This window comes from Esox lucius, chromosome 14 (genome assembly GCF_011004845.1).
Source record: "Esox lucius isolate fEsoLuc1 chromosome 14, fEsoLuc1.pri, whole genome shotgun sequence".
Lineage (NCBI taxonomy): Eukaryota > Metazoa > Chordata > Actinopteri > Esociformes > Esocidae > Esox > Esox lucius.
In genome coordinates, this window is record NC_047582.1 from 6518632 (window position 1) to 6542268 (window position 23637).

The following is a 23637-nucleotide window of genomic DNA, read 5'->3' on the forward strand; positions in this document are numbered from 1 at the left end:
AGAGTTTCTGGTTCTATTCCCTCGCTCTGTCACTCACGCTAACCAAAGCCATGCCCTGCCTTGCTATCCATGGTGGTCACATTTTTGTCCCCCCCCCCCAAATTGCTGTGCAGAAAAGGAACCATATGTTCATTGTAAAAGAAGGAGGTTAATTTAAACTGTGCTGTAGAATGCCCAGCATTGGGAACTGCTTTAATGTGCTTTTTGAGTTGTTTCGGCTTTAAAGACAATCTCGGGGCTCCTAAACGGCACACTACTCCCCATGGAGCCCTGGTTTGAATGAGTACACTTTGAAGGGAATAGGACACTGTTCTGGACGTTGCCACCTTTGTGTGTTGAACACTTCATTTAGACGGACATGTCTTTTTCCCTGTGGCCCCAGCACAGCAGAGCAGAAGGCTGAGAAGTTGGCATGCAGTCCAAAAGTCTTAAAAATACATAATGCAATATCCGCAAAGATCTTATGAGAGGAGGGGTGGAAGTATTTGCAAAATGCACTCCAGACGTGTTCCAGTTGAAACAATGTTGAAATGCAGTGCACCACCCCCCCTTGGTGGAAGTCTCCGTAGGTATCCAGTGGGCATTTTATTAGCTGGATTATCGATGTAGAATTGAATTTGGTTTAGAATGATCCTCTTGAAGTCAGCGTGGAGAAGCCAGTTTGGTTGCAGGACAAAGGGACCGACCTCGGAGTAGAACGGCTCTGTGACAGTTAATGGCGCTGGGTTTCCATTTCAAATCATTCTTTTGATAAGTACGCCGGAGCCCGTGCCAAGTGAGCATATGCTTTCATGTTACACGTTCATGTCACGTGTGTGTGTGTCTGTCTGTACATATATATATTCCAAACGTGGCCCAAAAATATTCATATATATATACAGTACTGTACAAAAGTCGTAGGCACCTGAAAGTTGAACTAAAGTAATTTACTCTTTGGATAGTAAGTGTTTATTTGTAAAGAAATAATAATATATATTGTGTGTGTTTGTGTGTGTGTGTATAATATTTATTTTATTAAAACACTTACTACCCAAATAAATTACCTTAGTTCGGCTTTCAGGTGCCTATGACTTCTGCCCAATAGTGTGTGTGTGTGTGTATATATGTTCTTGTACAGGCCTATATATATATAACGTATGCGTGGATGCCCCCCTTTCTCTCATTTATAATTGAGAGGTACTTGACCTGTTACTAAGTGTTCTATGTATATGCGTGCGTGAGCCTGACATCCCGGCTCTCTGTATGGATCCTCCAGGAGCAGACTCCATCAAGAAGTACTGGTCTCGGTACTACCAGGGATCCCAGGGGGTGGTCTTTGTCCTGGACAGTGCGTCATCAGACGAGGACCTGGAGACGGCCCGGACCGAGCTGCACTCGGCGCTGCAGCACCCCCAGCTCTGCACACTGCCCTTTCTCATACTGGCCAATCACCAGGACAAACCGGCTGCTCGCACCACACAGGAGGTAGGCCCCCCCCCCCCCGCTCCCACCACACAGGAGGTAGGCCCCCCCCCGCTCGCACCACACAGGAGGTAGGCCCCCCCCCGCTCGCACCACACAGGAGGTAGGCCCCCCCCCCCCCCGCTCCCACCACACAGGAGGTAGGCCCCCCCCCGCTCGCACCACACAGGAGGTAGGCCCCCCCCCGCTCGCACCACACAGGAGGTAGGCCCCCCCCCCCCGCTCCCACCACACAGGAGGTAGGCCCCCGCCCGCACCCCAAAGGAGTTAGGCCCCGCCCACACCCCAAAGGAGTTAGGCCCCGCCCACACCACACCGGTAGTGGGCTTATCACACGCACAAATGTGCCTTACACTCCATGCAACAACGAAACAACCAGTGACTTCTATAAACGCTATTCATTCTTGTATAACATATAATATCCATGTAATAGAATACGTGTATGCGTGGTGATAATAGACCAGGTCCTGTCCAGGGGGATTCTGGTGCGTCAAGCTGCCTCATGCTACAGAAACAAGAGACTGGCTCATGGCCTATGGGCTGTCCTGGTTACCACAGGACTTACCGTAACAACGCAACATTGACATCCAAACTCACCGCAACCCTCGGCCTGGGGTACGTTCACACGGACGTCCACCAATTATCGTAACAGAACACTCGATTTTAACTGACAAGGACTCCTGAACACCCCCCCTAGCAGGTGAAATGTGACACACAACGTCTCAGTAACGTTGTTTTGGGTTGTGCAGGTATCACCAGGGTGCAGTTAAGACACATTTCTGTTACAATGACGATGTCACTCCAGGAATCTCTGCCCACTGGGCTAGTTGGTGCCATATTGGGTTTTAACTTACCTGACCTCTACTACAACCTTTCTTAACACTTGGTATCATACAATCCCTATAAAGGTATCAAACAAAATATGGGACACAAATATAGTTTCACATTACGACTCATCAGAATAGCTTCAAACTGCCTTGGCATGAATTTGGATTTGAAATGTGCAGAAAATTAAATGCGCTCTATAAATGAAGTTGGTTTAGATTCTGCAACTCTACTTGTAGATGCTGCTGATCAGTTCTATAATTTAGCATTAAGTGTTGATTTGGGTTGAGTCTTGTGACTGAGATGAACATTATAAATTGTGAAATGTCAGCAAGTTTAACAGTCTTTGCCATTGAAACTGCCAAACATGCCCCCCACCATAACCCCTTTCACCACCTATTTAAAAGTTGCTGAGATCTCAATCTAGCCATGGTAGTCAAAAGAATATCCAAGCATTTTATACACAACCCTAAGCATGACAGGATGTTACATTCACACCTGTGTGGAAACACTTGCTTTCAGAATACATTGTTCATCTTCAATTGCTGAAGCCCTTTATTTGATTATTGAAATTTCCCTTTAAACCAGCTTTATTTTGTCTTGTAGTTGTTGTTCATTTCAAATGATCACCTTATTGTGGGAGCACCTCCTTCATGAGTATGAATTAACCTGTTAGAGAAGATGTTGATTCTTGATCACTGTGTATGTAAATGACCGACGTATGAATCCTCAGAAGGCCTATTCATGGTTTGAACTATCATAGACCAACTGTAACTACTGTAACTGCTAAAAGCTGTGGTTACAGCACAGTTGAATCGTTGCCTTCAGGCGTTCTTCCTTGCCACTCAGAACATAGTTGCCTTTTGTAGAATAGTGTCTCTGCCTGACCTGCATTAACTTCTCTCAATCCCATGATGCCCCAGTGCAGCTCTGTTAACAGCTAAGGATGTCAACATGGATACCACGCCAGAGTTGTTTTAAGGTTAGGCGTGCTCATGCGAGCTAAACCAATTAAAGTAGCTGCCCGATTATCCCAGCTAACCTGCCTATTTTAAAAGCAGCCGGTAAATGGCTAAGTGCCTTACTACCTCAGTTGAGGCCGATGGTTGGCCGGTGTGCTTATGCTAGGTTTTTGTTTGAGTTTTAGTAAAGAGGATTTGGTCACGGCTAGGTGTTTGTTTGCAAACACTCGGGTATGTGAGGCCTGTGCCATCATAGGTGTGGGTTTGAATGCCCACCGGTCACTCCCCCTAATTACCTACTTGCCTCTTTTCGGTCGTACTCCCTAAACCCCCCCACCGAAAAAAGGAAATGAATCTGGGTGTTCTGATGTCTTGTCTAACTCCTTCTCATGTGTAATTCAGTGTCACCTAGCTCATGCAGTTTCAGGTAGGGCCCGGATATTTTTGTGTTGATCAGGGTGTAAAAAAATGTAAAGTTGTAAACAGGATGTACATTCCTCCTTACGTGTCTAGCAATCCGTCCCTGGCCGCGTCCCTGGTGACATCCTATTCCCTATATAGCATGCTACATTCAGACGGGTCCCATTGGGCTCTGGTAGAAAGCAGTGCACTACGTTAGGAGTTGGTTGCCACTGTGGCCGTGAAGCCCAATCTGTCTCAGTCACTCGTCTCTGACCCTGCCTGGCACAAATAGCTTAATGTTATTGGGTTTTAATGGGTTCACTTTAGCGGCTCTCACTCAACCTGACCGGGGGAGATGTGGACGGGAACACAGCAGCGTAGACGTGCGCGTTTCCAGGCACCAGCCTGACGTGCAGATGTTTTCTGTCGTCTTCAATGCTGCATTATCTCTCAATGTGCTTTTTGTCATAATGTCATTCTTTTTTCACAGTGTCATTTTTCCGAGGCTCTGAGTGTTGTTGTTTCCCTTCCTATTGTGTGGTGGAAGTAGATGGAGTTTGAATGGAATGTACTCTTATGTGTGCGGTTTGGACTGGGTGTTGAAATTGTGTGTGCATGTGCATGCGCGCCCGTGCGTGTGTTTCTCTGTGTCAGCTGCGTGTGTGAGGGGCTGTGGGAGGCTACAGGGTGGATGTGGAGACCCAGAGCTCTAATGACCTGGCTGAGCAGCGGTCCTGGGTGGGTAGTAAATATCAACCCCTCACATCCCTCCCAGTGAGCTGCTCTCTGGCTCTCTCCAATGTTCCCCATTCCTTCTGTCTCACATCCTTCTCAACCCCCCGTCGGCTGAGAACGTCCACGGTCCCTCGTGTCCGACGTTCTCCTCCAATGGGGCTTTGTGCGGAGGTGAGGAGAGAGCGTGTCTGGGAATTGTGGGAAGGTGGCGGTTCCGAGTGTATCACGATAGACTCCGGTCGGTGTGTCTTAGAAGATGTATCGGCTCCCAGTCTTCAGTAAGCTGGTGTGATACCGAGAGCTGATGAGTTGCAAGGGACGTTTGCTCAAACTGTTAATCCGCAATCGTAGTCCAAACTCCAGCCTGTTACTATAATCCTGCTCGTGCACACTCTTTAAGATGGGAAATAAACACACCGTGCGCTATTTAAAATCGTATCTACATTTGAAATATCATTAAACCGTTCCTAATTTTCGACTTCTCTGAAGTCAAGCTTTATTTCATAAAGAGGTGCACAGCGTCCCACAGCTTCTCGTTGGCCCCGCTCATTACTGTCAGCCTAATGTATACAGTGCGTTGTTGATGCATTCGGCTGGGCGCAAACATTTGCAGAACACATGCTGGAAACCCAATTCCCCCACTGTGCTGCTCCTGTGAGGCGACGCTTGTCTTCCGAAATACTCCGCTCAAATATTTCACCTTCACAGTTCTGGCACCGCTGGGAACGTATTCGGACTACACGCAAGACCTACATTAGAGGCAGATTGAGGTGTGCGTGATGGCGCATGCATGGGTGCGTGCGTAACGCGCGTGCTTGAACTTGTGTGTGCGCGCGTGCATCGAGGGAGGTTCTGGGGGCCAATGGCCTGTTCCGTGTTCCATGTGATACTTGAGGGGGATAATGATGATGGATTATCTGGCTGGCTCAGAACACGTCCACTTGGAGCAGCCATTTGATCATGTGTTTGTCTCCAACAGTACTCCCTGCTGTGTTTTGGACTGAAGTATTGTATTGTACTGTGGGACCCTGCTGTTTCTTGGACTGTTGTATTGTGGGGCCCTGTTGTTTTTTGAAAGGTGGTATTGTATTGTGGGGCCCTGCTTCAGTATGGATAGTAGTATAGTATTATGGGGCCCTGCTGTGTTTTGGACAGTAGTATTGTATTGTGGGACCCTGCTGTTTTGGACAGTAGTGTTGTATTTTGAGACCCTGCTGTGTTTTGGACAGTAGTATTGTATTGTGCGGCACTGCCATGACTGCTTAACAGAAAGGGCTAGCACTTTGTTTGAATGATGGTCCTATCTATTGACTCATGTAGCGTCATTTGTTGTAGCATAACACTTGTTCATTGGAGGTTCACATGGATGGGATGGGTAGATTTCAGCGTTGTACGTTGGTTTACTATAGGGGGGTTAGCTCAATCCAGGTCATTACTCCACCTCTATCTGAAAAACCACATGGGCTGTCACAGCCTCTTTCTTAATAGTCCAAAGTCTCTTTCGATCCTTGCCCGATCCCCTTCAACTACACTGATCTGAAAGAACTGACAAGGTGGAACTTACTCTAGAGAAGAACGTTGACCTGTGCAGTATTTTCCAATGCGTGCTAATAAAGGTAAGGTGAAAAGGAGAAGAAGCCACTGATAGAATTGCTGTATAATAGGACTGACAGGAAGGTCCAGCTTAAGGGAACCAGATAAATAGAAGTCACAAAACTATTGATGCACACATTATCTTGGCTCTGAACACTGTTTAAAATAAATGTAACTTTTTTTTTTATGTACCACTCCCAATTCTGTGTTGTCCAATCACGGAGATGCAAATCAAGACTTTTCCTCCAAATAACGTCTTGCCAAGCCATTTGGATTATTTTCACACAGCTCTCTCAAACAGGTTTAAGCTGAGGAGAACGCAATTCCTAGGCAACAACCATGATCGAGCTCACGTGCGCCTGAACTACCCCATGTCCTCACCAAACAGGCCAGAGCCAAATAACACCGACACATACTGTACTTGCAGGCATCCATAACATATGTGTTTATCTTTTTTGTTTTGTTTTTTTGGACCCATGTTGAATAGACAACAGGCGAACTTACAAAACGTATATGTATGAACGTGCCCTATTATATCCAAAATATTATTTTTTATTATCAAAGGAAAACAAAATACACGCAATGTAACAAATCAAAACCAAACCAAAACCAAACAAAAGACAAGACCTCATCCTTCCCTACCCGATCAGAGAAACCCCTTCCCCATTCACCAACCCCCCCCCCCCCCCCCCCCCCCCCCGATGCTGCTCCGATTAAGGATCCGTCACACTGAGCCTAGAACCACACCCAATAATAATTGATGTGCCTTGGGTAAAATCTAAAATGGGACACATTGTGGAGTTCTCCTTCACGGAGAGGAGGGGTTGTCAGATTTGGATAGTCACTCAGTGTCCCGGACACCAGTTCATTAGAAATCTTGAGCTAGCCAAAGTTAGCCAACATTTGTAATGGCTGTTTAAAAAAAACTGAAACACGGATTGCATTTTCTCTTGGCCAGTAGATTACTTTCTCGACCTTCTACTTGTAAAATAGTTGAATTCTCCTTTAAGAACCTACTTGTATGACGTACAGGCATACGTTTTTTTCATTATGATTTTTTCAGTTCATCTTGCTACTTAATATTCAAGTCAGTCTGCCCAACCAGGGCTCACAAGCCTTAGTCGGGTAAACCCTGCCCCAGGTCTAATAGTATATTAAGATTTTTACATCTTTTGTTAAACATCAATGTATGATTTTAATCTCTTCTGAATAAAAGAACCCTTATATAAATGTAAATTATATACATAATTAAAAAATGTAATATACTGTCCTTTATTATATAGTTTTAATTTGAAATACTGCTGGTCACACAGGGCTGATGGCTGAAGGAGACTGAAGGGAAATGTAGACTATTGAGATGTACCCTTACGAGGACCGACAGACAGGCCCAAGCGAGACCCACCCGGCTGGAGCGCTAGCCAGGGATACTAGAGAGCCCTGCTGTCTGCATGTCCCGGCTACCTGGGGCTCTCCAGGGCTTCTGAATCTCTACTGTGTTAATGAGTCAAATGGCCGGCTCAGTTGTGTTCAACGCTTCAAGCGGAACGTGACCAAAGCCTAGCGCTCAATGCTGCAGCCATGTGACTGAAGCTTGCACGAATCACCCTGACACACACACACACACACACACTGCTCCTTTCAGTCCTTTTCTATCCCAGACAGAACTCCAGGCTTATCGGCCCCTGAGCCACTGACTCGCTCAGCTCTCTTCAGCACCACTTCAGCCTTGCCATGCGGCGTAGCTGGGGGGGTGTCATTAGCTCCATATCAAAAAGGGGGTTCCCTCCGCAGCCTTGGGGATACAGCTAATGGGGATCCTAAGAAATAGAAAATACTAAATCCAGAAAGAACCAGTTTTACCAGGACTTATTAATGATAAACAGTACTGTGTAAGAACAGCACATTTTTGTCTGCAGGTGAGCTGGATAATGTTATCAAACAGTTTGGTAAGACCTACCCAGATTTCCTATACTGTTCCTGTACTCCGCTGAGGGGTATATATATACACATACAGTGGGGAGAAGTATTTGATACACTGTCGATTTTGCAGGTTTCCTACTTACAAAGCATGTAGAGGTCTGTCATTTTTATCATAGGTACACTTCAACTGTGAGAGGTGGAATCTAAAACTAATACCCAGAAAATCACATGGTATGATTTTTAAATAATTAATTTGCATTTTATTGCATGACATAAGTATTTGATCACCTACCCACCAGTAAGAATTCCATCTCTCACAGACCTGTTAGTTTTTCTCTAAGAAGCCCTCCTGTTCTCCACTCATTACCTGTATTAACTGCACCTGTTTGAACTTGTTACCTGTATAAAAGACACCTGTCCACACACTCAGTCAAACATACTCCAACCTCTCCACAATGGCCAAGACCAGAGAGCTGTGTAAGGACATCAGGGATAAAATTGTAGACCTGCACAAGGCTGGGATGGGCTACAGGACAATAGGCAAGCAGCTTAGTGAGAAGGCAACAACTGTTGGTGCAATTATTAGAAAATGGAAGAAGTTCAAGATGACGGTCGATCTCCCTTGGTCTGGGGCTCCCTTGTGGGACATCAATGATCATGAGGAAGGTGAGGGATCAGCCCAGAACTACACGGCAGGACCTGGTCAATGACCTGCAGAGAGCTGGGACCACAGTCTCAAAGAAAACCATTAGTAACACACTACGCCGTCATTGATTAAAATCCTGCAGCGCACGCAAGGTCCCCCTGCTCAAGCCAGCGCATGTCCAGTCTCGTCTTAAGTTTGCCAATGACCATCTAGATGAGAGATGGGAGAAGGTCATGAGGTCTGATGAGACAAAAATAGAGCTTTTTGTTTTAAACTCCACTTGCTGTGTTTGGAGGAAGAAGAAAGATGAGTACAACCCCAAGAACACCATCCCAACCGTGAAGCATGGAGATGGAAACATCATTCTTTGGGGATGCTTTTCTGCAAAGGGGACAGGACGACTGCACCGTATTGAGGGGAGGATGGATGTGGCCATGTATCGCGAGATCTTAGCCAACAACCTCCTTCCCTCTGTAAGAGCATTGAAGATGGGTCGTGGCTGGGTCTTCCAGCATGACAACGACCCGAAACACACAGCCAGGGCAACTAAGGAGTGGCTCCATAAGAAGCATTTCAAGGTCCTGGAGTGGTCTAGCCTCCAGACCTGAACCCAATAGAAAATCTTTGGAGGGAGCTGAAAGTCCGTATTGCCCAGCGACAGTCCGAAACCTGAAGGATCTAGAGAAGGTCTGTATGGAGGAGTGGGCCAAAATCCCAGCTGCAGTGTGTGCAAACCTGGTCAAGAACTACAGGAAACGTATGATCTCTGTAATTGCAAACAAAGGTTTCTTTACCAAATATTAAGTTCTGCTTTTCTGTGTATCAAATACTTATGTCATGCAATAAAAATCATACAATGTGATTTTCTGAATTTTTGTTTTAGATTCCATCCCTCACAGTTGTGTACCTATGATAAAAATTACAGACTTCTACATGCTTTGTAAGTGGGAAAACCTGCAAAATCGGCAGTGTATCAAATACTTGTTCTCCCCACTGTAACTGGCAGTTTGTAAAAGCCAGCTACGGTATATGTTGACAAGCATTAAGAAATATTTCAGTAAAATAGGGAAACCAGCGGATTGTGATACAGTGGATACTCATGTCATGTTTGCTCCATCTTTCTAAACATGCTTTTTCTTTTTGTTTAAATACATTTTTGGGGGTATATTATCACTATGACAGGAAAGTAGGAAGGAGAGTTCAGGGAGAAAAGGGGAACAGACAGTATGTAAAGAATCAATATCACAACTGCCTGAATGCATGGAAAAGCACTAAGTGTACTTATTTTGAATCACAGAGCTTACCTACCTGATTCATATTTCAAAATCATCAAAAGTTAGTATGATGAATTGTCGGTGCAAATTCCCTCAGTGTTGCCCGGGGTCGATGCTGGGTTAGGTTGCCTTGTCTCCTTGCGTTCCTTCGAATACTTTTATATTTCCTGCAAACTCAATCGTGGTTGTTTTCTGGAAAATGCACTGTCCTCCTGTGTGTGTCTGCCGGCCAGTACTTTCTGGTTGAAGGAGTGTGATAAGATGTCTTTCTGATTGGCAAGACTTGCATCTGAGCACGTCTCCATCAGCAGCTCTCTAGAACCTGCCGTCAGATTTTTAAGGTGTGGCAAAGCTAGAATTTAGAATTGGGCATCACAGAATTGGGAAGGGAAAAATAATGTGCATAAAGTTTATTAAAATATATAATGTTCATGACGTGTTATACCTGTCCGCTTGAAATTTTGTTTCAATTCAGCATTAGTGTCGTAGCTAGTAAGGCTCACCAGAGACATCAGATAGCACCAGCTATAGACTCAAACAGAGCGACTTGAAAGACATTTTCTTGTGAATGGTTGAGCGAAGATTGAACAAAAGCAAGGTTTCATGATGATCAACAGAAATCTGTAAAGAAAAGAAAATAATGGAAAACCTGCGTTTGTTGGTGACTGAAAAGCAGCTGTTTTTACATTCCACTGAAATGGAGCTTTTACAAAAACAAGTTTTCTCCCATTGAAATGCGTTAAGGGAATGGCATACATTAGTTACTCAGTAAAAAAAAAAAAGTTATGCAAAATATCACAGCCTTCTTTCATACTTTGTTGGAAGTCGGCATTTTCAGTTATTACTACAGATAAGAGACAAATATGATACACCACAAGCCGTGCCAGTCTGAACCACAGGTGGTTGGTAGGTATTGGACCCAGAAAGAAAACGATTTGAGTCTGGAATGAAGCTTCTTTTGTTTCCTTCTGAAAACTTAAACAGGACATTCTGGGTTCTGGGCTCCAGTGGGCCAACAACACTGCAGGGTGGCGGCATGGGTTCGATACTATTTGAAATCTTTCAAATACATCAAGTGTTTGCTTTCGCTTGCACGGAGTGGCCTGTGTGTTTTGGTAATGTTTGGGCTTTTCCATTGGAACATGCAAGTTAATTCTAGTATAGTTTATGGAGTATCTGAAATTAGGTCGAATAGTTGTTGAACCCAGGTCTGGAAGGAGGGCTGTAGCCTGTGGAGCTGTGCAGTCTTGTCGAATCGGTTGGAATCTGTGTAACTCGTGTCCTTGTTCGTCCCTGTGTTCAGCAACTCAGACAGACCGCCCTCCGCTCTCCACTCCGGCCAGAACAACGGGCGTGATTGTTTTCTGCCGAGGGATGGGAATTCACTTGGGCGACGTTGGCATCACTGCCCGCCGCGGTTGCCAAGGCCAGTGTCTGATCAGTGGGAGCAACACCGATCCGCGCACACACATGCACACACCAAACCACAGCGACAACCCCCACCTTCATGTCTGTCTGTCTGTCAGGATCCCTCCCCCCACGTCTGTCTCCCATGATACTTCCTACTGTCTGGAAGATCCACCGTGTCTGGGAATACGACAGGAAATGCTTGTAGTGACAGCGACACCGCTTTCTCTGTCTGAAGCCAAAGACAACAAGGCAAGGCAGCATGTCTTGGCAATCCATTCTATCTAATAGCTTTAGGTGGTACATATGCTGGTATTTTCTTAGTAAAAAAAAAAAAAGAAAAAAGAAGGGTATCACCACCCCCTGACGTGTGTTTGTGTGTGTGTGTCTGCACATCATGACCACACATGTACAGTCGATGAGTAAACCCCTCAGCCCCTCTCCTCATTATAAAACAAAAGGCTTTTGCTCTTGGATTATTGATGGGCCGTGCCCTTAACCCCCCACCCCCCCCCGCCCCGCCCTCTCCAGAACTAACCCCCGTGGCAGCTGAAACTCTACCCAGCCTCAGCTCGACTCTCTTGGGTAATTTACTGCCCCGTCCTCCCCCTGTCTGGGGAAGGCTGCCCTCCCTCTGTGCAGTAATGGGGGTCAATGCCTTTCCTTTAAAAGAATCCGCTGGGGTCTCCACACCCCCAACCCCCCCTCCCCCCAACCCCCCTGTCCGTGATCTGGCCGACTGGTAATTTGGAATAATAATAAAATGACCTCTGCTGCAGCACTGTACTGGGACTAGACAGCATCTGCACCTAATGGAGTTCAGACTGACTGGTAGAAACAGATGCCTAGGAAACCCACAACACATGGGGCCGCCAAGAAGAGGAAGACCTGGTCCAGATAACCATCTATCCAGCTACTCTCTGGTGTGTTGTGTCTCCCTCGCCGCACATACCTGGAAGTGTAGCGCAACGGAGATAGCCGCGTTTCCTTTGAACGCAAAGCCATTGCAGATGTCTATGAGGAGGAACGCGTGTAGATGGAGCGTCAGCCCAATAAACCCAGGTGTAAAGGCACTGCTGGGCGGAGGTCGCTATGGAGACAGAAAGGAGTGCACAAACAGGAGAGCTCTTCATTGCTGTCTGGCTCGTTTCATTAGGAAGTGATTCTTTAGTGGGCTGTAGGTTTTCTTTCCACTTATTTAGAGATGTGTTTGAGAGGAGGCAGACAAAGGCCACGCTGTGTATCTCTGACAGACTGAGGATGGACTCCGGCTGTGACGTGTGTTGCATTCTGTTCAGCATGCGAGAGAGGGTGATGGAGAGAGAGGGTGAGGGAGAGAGAGAGAGAGAGGGTGAGGGAGAGAGAGGGTGAGGGTGAGGGAAGAGCGAGAGAGAAGGGGAAAACGGTGAGAGGGGACGGGAGAAGAATGAGAACGAGAGAGAAGTCCAGACACCATTGTGCCGCGCTCCCATTCTGGGAGAAAGGTCACCTCGATGCGCCGACGGGTCACACCGAGAAAGGCTGTCTGTCTGTCTGTCCTTCGGCGCTGAACTCACCGGGCCCGCACGCACACAGACCCACATGACGTCTGGTGGCACTGGCCAGGTCTGCTGAACCCGCTGGCTCCTTCCATGTCTGTCCTCACCACCACCTGCTGCATCTACCTTGGCGTTCTCGCGGCGACGGCTGTCTAGACAGCTGCTGTGACGCTGCCGGGACACAGGTGTCAGAGTGTGTGTGTGTGTGTTTGTCCGTAAATGGAACATGCACATGTATGCAGGTGTAACCAGCAGCATTCTGCTTTCCCACATTAGGCTAAATGCGCCTCACCTTTCGCCGACAGACAGCCCAGTTTCCACATTCTTTACCCACGATGCTCGAGTAACAGGAACAACACAGCTCTTCTGTCCCTGTGGTCCCCCACAACCCTGTCCCCACCGACCAGACAGACTGCTGACGTGTGTGTGTGTGTGTGTGTGTGTGGCTCTGTCTGCCCTGCAGATTCCATTTGTCCAGAGCATGCAGACTAATCACATTATCTCCTAGCGAGACTTCTTCTCATGGCAGCGGAGTAGACAACTTTCACCAATAGGTATTTTTAACCAATTAGATTTCCAGGTCTGCCTGTCTGAGTGGGAAGTCTGGTTTTGTGTGTGTGTGTGTGTGTGTGTGTGTGTGTGTGTGTGTGTGTGAATGCGTGCACGGCAGTGTGTGTGTGTGAGCCGCACACGTATATGCATGAATGGAACATGCAGGAATTTGCATCTGCACACGTGTGTGTCTGTGTTAGTGTGTGTGGCCTATATCGATTGAGGTCTGCAATAGCTCCTGCGCTCCCAAGAGCCTTCCTGTCTGACGGCCTGCCCCGGAGGAAGTGTGTTGCCCTGGCTTTGGCACGTTAGACTAGACCGCCGACCCGTTCCTGCTCCAACATGTGTGTCTGACTGTACTGGACTGCTTCCAAATCAGCACCCTATTCTCGACATAATGCCCTACATTTCATACTGGCACCGCATAATATAGGGAAGAGTACACCATTTGGAACTGACTGACCCCCCCCCCGACCTATGTAGCCTCTTGTGGCCTCCCTCCAATGTGTTTCCAATGTTCTGTCACTGATGCCTCTCGAGGGTCCAACCGGGTCCAGCCTGATAGCCTGCGTGAGTTATGAAGTACCTGTCCCAGACGTCAGAGGGCGGCCTTCCATAACGGTGACGACGCCAGGGGTGATTCATCACGGGCACAAGTGATGCCACCTGACGGGGCCCCTTTCGCCTGGCCACCGTCACCCGCGGGACCACGCCTCTCTCTGTCAGCACCGTCATCGTCCCATCGCCTACGTCGGGAATAGGGTGCTGTTCACGCGTTCGCTGGTTTGCCGTTTCGGAACGGGATGCCGCAACTGATGAAGGAGTCAGGAAATGGGTTAACTGCTCCTCGGACGTTTGCTGTTGCGCAAACTTAATGTATTTTCATTTGTTTTGACATGGTTCGTAAGTCATGGATGAAAGCAAACTTGCGTCCAGGAATGTGGACAATACCTGCATAGCTGCATACGTCTGTTCCTCCCCGAGGCCCAGTAAGGGCTCTCCCGTGAGAGTTGTTGCGCAAACTGTTGATGTACGTCCATCACATTGTGTATGCTACATGCGTAGTTAAAATGATATGTGCTGTAGTTCACACAACCCAGAAAGGTCTTGTTCTCACTGCTCCGCGAAAACTGTTGGGGGAAAACGCATGTTATTTGATTTTAGTACGGTGGCTGAAGTGGCGTGTTAGGACATTGATATACATACAGAACGAGTTTGTGCAACCCACGCTGGCCTCGTTTCGCATCGTAGTGTTCTAAGCGTCTCTGCTGTTTTGAAATGGGAATCAGGTCTTGGCTCGAGATCGGTTCCCGAGCTACCTCATGGAGAATGTTTTACCGCTTAGGAATCCCCAACGCTTGGCCCTCGACAACTTCAACATGAAATATTATTCCCCTTGCTGCTGTGGGGAAATAGCAGGGGTGACCCCACTGCTTGTGGAGAAAAAGGTCTTACAGGAGGTCTGGAACAGTAAGAATTTTCACATATTTTGAAGAAAACTGGAGCAGCCCCAAACATCAGACCTTGGTCTGAAACGGACTAGTGGAATTGAATATCACCTTTCAGATGGAACTGTGATGTTGGTGGCCTGACACTGTTCTGCTTTTAAGTATGTTTTTATACGGGATTATACGGTTTTCCTGGTCACTTTCCTCCTAATTAGAAATATTTTGATTTACTTTGGCTTTCAGCAGCCTCCACCTATTAAGAAAAGTCCTGAAGAAGTCTAAGTACTAGTAAAAAAATAAATATATAAGCAATTAAAATGACAATATGGTGTATTACATCTGTTTTTACATCCAAATACACTGAGGTATTACATCCAGGAATAGAATCCCTGGGTGTGGCCCAGCTGGTTGTGACAAGGGGGTGGGTGGTGCATAAATTAGTATCACCTGAGCTATGCTAGGTTAGACTGGCAGGCTGTCTCATTGCTCTGTGGCAACTCCTTGTGGCTGGTTGGGCGCCTGCAAGCTTTCAGGTGGAGGGTTTACATTGCGTTTCCTTTAGCATGTTGGTAAGACAGATGTCTTGGTTAAGCAGGCAGTGTGATTAAGAAGCCTGTTTTTGAGTTTTTGCAATGAGATTGTCGATTACAGAGTATGTTGACATTAATGTATTGGGTTACCTGTCAGTCAGTGGGTTGATGTCTTTGTGAAGCTTTCTCTATTAATGGATGAATCGATGGATGGACAGATGGGGGGAACAGAAGGAGATCTGTAAGATGTCAGGGTCAGGGGTCCTTTCAACTGATACCGCTGAAGACATAAGGCACATTGCCAGCTTACTAGGCTTGTTCCCCCACAGCTCCCCAGTCAAGCTCTGGCCTCTGAAACCAGATGTTTGCTGTCAGACGGCTCATGGTCCCAGGCCCCTGTAAAATGAAGTTACTGTAAATCTACCAGGGGTGCTCTGCTGCCTCCTTCACATCCCCTCAAGGCCTATTGGGTAACAGGTCTCTTGTCTTGAGGGAGGGGAGGGTTGCAGAAGAAGTTAGGCAGTCCGTCAGCAGCCTTCTCCATGCCTATTCTCATATAAAACCTACTGTACTTTGAGCGGTGGAGCAAGTGGCAGGTTCCGCTAGCCACTTCAGGGTCATGTTGAGTGGGCCGCGGAAAAGAAAACAAGCGTTTCCTATGGAACAGCTTCAGGTAATACCGTTTCCGTTTCTAAACATTTTGTCTGCCGGACCACCCAGTTTTCTTCCAGATGCTGCTCTGGATTCAAGGAGCTGTCCGTTTTTTAAACGCTTCAGTTCCTCTTTCGCCAAATTAACCACTCCCCCTTATGATAAATTAAAGTGAGTGAGCATTGACTTGTATTCACTTTAAACAATCGCTGTACTATCAGCCTCATCCTAAACCACTATGCACTCGATAATACTATTCTGATCTCATTCAAGGACACGAGTCGTGTCATTGTTTTAAATTCAGTCTTCTAAATGTTAGAGGCAGGATCCTACAGTGCCCCTTCACTAACTGTTGTAACTTTTATACTACCAACGTTTATTCCATTGAATGGCCAAGTCCCATTTCAACAGCCCCTAGGTTCAAATGACAGATCAAATAAAAAGCCTTTATGGTGAACAAGAGGCTTGCAGGAGATATTGAAAGAATCTTCAGCAAGACTCTTGTTCACCAGAGTCCTTTTTATAAAACATCAAAACATTTAAAACCGTGACTTAATCAAAATGTTTTTGTTATTCTTATCACCTCAAGTGTATTTTATTTTTTTCTTTCAGTCTTGCTGTTATCTTCCACTGGCAAAGTGAGTTGGATCTCTGGTCACCAGCCGGCTCACTTATGTACTGGTCCCTGCCTGACCTTTTAATTGGCCACGGTAGGATGGGTCAGAGAGGTCCCATGAGTGGTGTCCTGGACCTCACTGCAGCAGTTCTAAACAAGATCTAGCTGACAGGAGTTTTCCAGAGAAAAACATCCCCTCGTTAGCAAAGTCCCACTTTAGCTAAGTGGAAGTTAGGTTGGGCCATGCGTAGCTATCGGCTGGCCAGCCAGCTTGGGCGTCATGATCCTGTTTAGGTGTCTAGCAAAGTCATGGGCCTTTTTCTGTCAAATATTGCTCTTCCACATTGTTGTTGTGTATCAGCCTAGCCATGCTATCAGCCTAGCCTCTCCAACCTCTCCTTTTTCATAGACTTGTTGATCATTCTTCATGTCAAATTGTATCCACATTCATCCCAATGTAACTCTCTAACACACACACTACACACACAAACAGAAAAACAATAGACAAATACCATAGCGTCTTCCAAGCTTGTTTCTATCTTTCTCGCGCGCTAGCTTTCTCGCTCGTTCTCTCCCTCTCTCTTGTTCTTTTCCCAGCACTCTCATTCTCTGTACAGCTCTCTCTCTATTTCTCTCTAGGAGGAGGAGGAAGGATTGTGTAATTTCATAGCGAGCGATGAAGTCCCAGACGGGGAAATCTTAATCAGCATTCTTGGCATGCTATGGGAGCTTTGGCTCAAAGGACGTTTTGTTTGATTATTTATTTATTCTCCTTCTCTCTGAAAAGGGCAAGAGGAGCTCCGGCACTTTCTGGAGAGCTTTTTACAGCCTGTCAGTGCAGATTCTAGTCTTGTTCTTGTTGCTGTCTTTTGGCCGTCAGTGAGTCAGAGTTGGTGGCGTCCTGGTCCTGTTGTCTGAATGAGTGTGAATGTGATATGTGCCCCCCCCCCCTCATTCTACTCAGGGATGAGGATGTTGTCCCCGCTGACACACTGACAGACACACACCGGCACCCAGCGCCAAACTCTGGACTGTCCTCTTTAAACACAGATGGATAGAATCTGTTGAAAAAGTGAACTGTTCAGACTCTGTTTACTTTTTTATTTACTTGGCCTCATTTCATAGTCCATTTATCCATGTGCTGAGTCATGCTCCTCGGGGCACACTGATTCAAAATAATGTTGCCATGAAGGAACTGAAACTAGCATTTCTTACCTTCCCTTCTCCGCGCCGTTTCTGAGCGCTGTCTTCCATCTCGTGCTCGACTGACTCAGTCCTTGCTGTAATATCCACTCTCCCCACCAGTAGTATTTTGAGGGGTGAAAAATGACTCCTCCGAGTCCTGACCTGGCACTGAGGGGCTTTGCCAGTTATTTATTCTTGGTCTGAGTGGGGTCAACGGTCAAGGTTCTCCAGACACCACTCTGCTCACTCAGATTATGACCCGGCGAGGGCAATGAGTGACATTCTCTGACCAGTCTGTCTGGTGCCCAGTGTGGCTTTACATCACCCTAGCAGTGAACCCATCCAGTAAACCACCAGAAAAACTGACCGCCATGGCCTTAGGTCTACTCACAACCATATGAGCGGCCTTGTGTAGCACCGATAGATTACCGGAATGCATCCCTAGTGAATCTTCCCCATAGACTATCTGCTGACTGAAGGCACTATCACCTATCAATGTGAGCCAGTGTTTGCTAAAGTTCTGAGTGCTGTGTGTGTGTGTGTGTGTGTGTGTGTGTGTGTGTGTGTGTGTGTGTGTGTGTGTGTGTGTGTATGTGTGTGTGTGTGGATTTTGAGATTTTTTGTTTTGGATACTTCATGTCAATTTCCAGCATTGGAGCTGCTGCCATAGTTGGACAAGAATTGGATTGCTTCATCTCTTTAGATACTCTTTGTACAATTTTCACCTAGATTGTTGTCTTTACTTGGCTCTTGCTAGATGGAATGCAGGCATAGGAGGATTTTGTTGTAATTACATAGGAATGAACACACGTCAGACAAATCTGTTTCATTATATACTCATACACCCACACAGCAATAATGAAATGCCAAAGATTATGTTAGGAATTTACTCGCTGTCATTTTTTTCCTCCAATTAGTCTAAATGTCTGATATCTGTTTTTCTCACTCTTGACATGAATGTGTTAACACTTTCTCTGTTTGTTTCTTTGCTAGATAAAGAAGTATTTTGAGCTGGAGCCCCTTGCCCGAGGGAAAAGCTGGATTCTAGAGGGCAGTTCAGTGGACAACATTGACGCTGTGAAGCAGAGCTTCATTCAGCTTATTGAGCTGTTGGAGATCAAGGACCAAGACACGGGCAGGATATGAGCCAGAACCTGCAGATGTATGACCTTCGAATCCGATAGGAAGTACGGACTCTATACAGGACCTGCATATTTACACAGAACTACAAATCTCATAGAACCTGCTGAGCCACATAAACTACAATTCCTATAGGTCCTGCACATCTACTGGGTACTAAAAACCCAACAGGTCCCACAGGTGCTGCTGAGCCACAGAGCCTACAAATCCCACAGATCTCACAGGACCAGCTGAGCTACAAACCCCACAGGACCTGTACAACCACAGTTACTACAAGTCCCACAGGAGTCATATCCATGCTCCAGATTCCATGAGTAGGCAAGCCACACAAGCATGTCAAATCACGATGTAGCAACCTGATCCAGGTTGGGGATCCTAATAAAAGCCTAAATCCCAGAGAAGACGGAAGTTGGAGTCATTTGTCTCCAGCCACGACTCTGGGGTTCTGACATTAAGAAGATAATACTACCATAGTTTTCCAACTGTAGAGACCTAATGGACTTCTTTAACAGGGAGATGTTGGAATGTAATTTCTTTGCTTAAAATGAATTTAACACATGTGGAGCATCAGTTAGCCACTATCTGTAATGCTTGATCATCATTCTTGTTATTCACTTCAAATTATTATTGTCCCTTTTCAAAGGTGGACATTGCGACAATTAGAAAAACTGGAATTTCAATGATTCAAAATGTATTTATGAAGCACATTTCTTACAGAGGACGCGTTTCAAAGGTGCTTAGCAAATACTATTCTAAAAGGTGAAGATAAAAACACTACATTTTCTAAACAAATACATCATGCTCAATATTGATTTCTCCTGCAACATTTTTAACATCTGTAACAAATGTTTAAAGGTTTGTTTTAAAGCTAGAACTTTTAAGAAGTGGTTTTACTAACAAGTTGCCATTAGATTATCCCAATACTTCCAATACTTCAATTTGCAGGTTTGAGTTGAGATTAAATGTTTGAATCAGAAGCTTTTTGTCATTGATTCACTTAAATGAAAATTCTTAGGAATTAACTTTTAGATGTTACATTACGAGTGTTTTAGTTATTTGATTATCTTACCTTGATATTGGGGGCGAAACACCCAGCCTTCAGTCTTTAAAAGTGTTGTAAGAGATTGGATGCAGTTTTTCACAACATGCCAATGAAATCTATCGGATTTCCAATCAATTGTACAGAGCCTTCATTGTGTGTGTGTGTGTGTATGTGTCTGTGTGTGTGTGTGTGTGTTTCATGTACAGTGATGAGTCCCTTTTTTATGTTGTTACTGTCACTTTTGAATGTAACAAAAGCACTCCTATACCTGAGCATGCCATTCAGCTCCTGTTGTAAGTTAGTGCCTCAATGCTGTCAATCATTATCTAAGATTAATAATTATGTAGATCTAGTATTAGATCTTGTCAATCATCTGTGACTGCAGCTGCTGTCCTTTTATGACGTCATCTGTTTTGTTGCCCTACCCCCTTGACCAAGGGGGTTACACTGACCCTTTGAGATGACCCACACGATTGTCGTGATTATCAGACTGTACACGAGCAGCAGCATGTGTACTTCAAAGTGCTGAACAGAAGAATACATTTAGCTAGTCTTTAGATGGAAGTACACCAACTCCTGAACATAATGTTGTATTTCTAGAACTGTATCTACCAATATTTTTATACCCTTATAGACAAAATCTTCAAGCTGCCTTTTTTTGTAATTCATTTATATCTTAATCAAGATTAATTTGTACATTTACAGATGGTCTTGTTATAATCTGGAAGGGCAGACACATGTCTGTATATGCTAGAAGAAGAAGTGGACATGTAGCAGTTTTCTTAGTGGCTTCAAGACTATTCTGAAGGTCTACTGTGTAAATATGTAATTTATGCATAATTCTACTTGGCAACATGGACAATAAAGGCTAAATAAGGAGATTTGTGTTCACTCCATCAATTCGTTCATTGTTTTATGTTGCTAGGATACCTTAAACGACCTTAAGTATCAAGAATCAGAGCCATAAAAAGAAATATGATCCTGTCAGTATTGGTCTAACACTGTATTTCAGACCCTTGTTTGAATGATGTTCTTCAGTATGGCTGCAGTTTCCCAATAATAAACAAAAGATCTGGAGAAAGATAATTGGTTGTCTAATCTTTCTTTGAGCTGTGTAATGTAAGGGGAAAGTGGATCCTGCCTAATGGCTATTCATCGATGTTGATGATCACTTACACAGTTACTGAATACTGCAGCACCCTGACTCACCTTAGACCTCAAGGATTTTGACATTTACAGTATGTTAATATGCAAAGTAAACATGAATCATTCTTCTGGTGTTATTTATAGGATGTTATTTTATCAGTCTGATTTAGATTTCTGACATTTTAGTTGTTTTTTAATTCTCATGTATTAATTTCCTTCCCTGGACTAGTCTGAGCCTCTGTTAAATACTGAAGGATCAACGAAACCTTCCTCATCCAGACTGATACACGTAGGCCACACCCTCTTCCAGCCTGCTACACTGAGGCCACACCCTCTTCCAGCCTGCTACACTGAGGCCACACCCTCTTCCAGCCTGCTACACTGAGGCCACACCCTCTTCTTCCACCCTCATACACTGAGGCCACACCCTCTTCTTCCACCCTCATACACTGAGGCAACACCCTTTCCTTCTGGCCTGCTATATTTTATCAACATGAATGACACTTGTGTCCAGATTTATGTCTGAAATAAAAGGGTAGGAATAAAATAGGTAGGAAACTTAATTGTCACATGCTACTTCCCAAGGTTACGTGGCACACATTCCTGACAGATTCTCCCTGCTGCCTCTGAGGTCTTAAGACGATGTCTCCCTCAGTGTGTATTGGAGAGGAATGAGGGGACGTTTGATGTCTGGTCCTGCTCCATGTAAAAAAATCAGGGGTAAAAAATACTGTCATTGGTGAGCAACTAACAATATGTTACACTGGCACCTCAAAAGTTCTACTGTATATATAACAAGCTACAGCACTTTCTAGTTTTATGGTGTGAATAGAAAATTGCATTACATAAACAAAATAATTTAAACACCTAACTATATTTTTATATCAAGGACCTAATATGAACTACAGCCACCCGTGGCTTTCAGTCTTTGGAACACTGTAATACAAGTCCAGAATTGTGTTTGGTGGGATATTGCTCTATTATCCAAGACAAAATGCTTCAAGGTCTTCGAGAGATGAAGGAGGTCGAGATCTACTTTGCACACTGCGCTTCAGAACTTCCCATAAAGATTTAATGATTTTCAGATCTGGTGATTGGGATGGCTACCTATACAATTATGATCTCCTACCAATTCATGTTCTTCAAGCCCCCTCCCTGGCACAACCGGGCCCCAGCCAAGCAAGGCTTGTGTAGTATTTCTTTCTTGTTTCCGTTGCTCAGGGTTCCAGGATTCATGCTCCTTAAACCAAGTTATGCATCGTTGTGCATTGGGTGTGGATACAAGTTTTCAAATGTCAATCAGTCCTGCTGTAAATTCCAGCTTTGTGTAGCTCACGACACGGTTGTTGCTGAGAATGGGTCACAGATGTGCTGATTCCATTCTGTGTTAGTAATTGAAGCCGTAGTTTTTGGGGCGATAGGCAACTGTCCATCAATCCCTCATGGCAGCTTCACCTTGTAACCAGACTCTTCACCATGAATCATTTAGTCATTTTTGTGACCAATGCACCTGCAATTCAGGCACTAACTATTTGGCACTCTTTGGAACTCTGTTAGTTGTTATGTTACTTAGAAAACTCAAATATCAAAGTGCTAAGGGCTGACATGTATTTACTGCTATTATTGCCAATCAACCTAATGTGGCCTTGATTCTGCTTTGTTTGTAATAGTGATTTATGTACTTCAAAATAACAATACTTTTTGTTGTGGTATTTTGTCATCTACCCCATGTACATGTTATTTACAATACACTTTTAAGCATTTTATGATGAGACAACCTAAACTTGAAACAAGTTGGTTTGGTCTCTGTAGCTTTTGAACGCTTCAAGTGAAAGAGGAATTCTGAGTATCCCATTAATCTCACAGATATTCAAGTTAATGGTTTAAAAAATGTTATTCAAGTTAAATATCTTTAAAAAATGAAAATTGCATGCAAGCAACATAGTCATGAACACAAGTTGGAATGGTGACTCTAGCTTAAAAGCTGTGGGTAGCATGCTAAAATAGAGTAGCATGCTAAATAAGAAGAAAGGTTCATTATTTGAAGATTGAAACTGGGGACTTTGCAAGACCCATTAATAAAGAGGATATTAGCTAGCTTTCATGTCAGATGCCTAGTTCGATAGTGATATGCTAAAAAAACATGTGATTGCATAGCAGATATAATTTGCAATATTTTATCGGCCATATAGTTCCACTAAAGCAATAATTTATCAGAGCAGCATTTTTGAAATATATCTTCTTGTAAATTGTTATCTTTTATTCCTGTATATACTTGTTTTGTACTCTGTATTAATTATTGATTGAAAACAATTTGAAATGTATTAGTTTGAAATTGACATACAGTCATTGTATACATTATATTCTTCTTATTATTATTATTATTTATATACTATTAAGTAAATGTGACATTTAAACTCATAGTCATTATAGGCCAATTCTGCTATGTATTTTTATTTTTGCTTGTTTAGAACAGGTCCCAGGTAAGATGACTAACAAATTGCTCCATAATGTATAGGGGCTCAATGACATCAGCCTGGTGTACTAATGTCTATGGAGGCCAC

General features: G+C 44.7%; 1 protein-coding gene across 2 annotated transcripts in view; it reads left to right on the forward strand.

Moving 5' to 3' along the window:
* Nucleotides 1–21010, forward strand: part of arl15b (ADP-ribosylation factor-like 15b) — a 47685-nt gene extending 26675 nt beyond the window's left edge. For both annotated transcript variants that reach the window (XM_029124958.2, XM_029124957.2), the window contains exons 4-5: nt 1256–1464; nt 18739–21010. In XM_029124958.2, the coding sequence (XP_028980791.1) occupies nt 1256–1464; nt 18739–18891 (362 nt within the window). In that variant the 3' untranslated portion in view covers nt 18892–21010. The remainder of the gene's footprint in view (nt 1–1255; nt 1465–18738) is intronic.
* Nucleotides 21011–23637: the final 2627 nt, after the last annotated feature.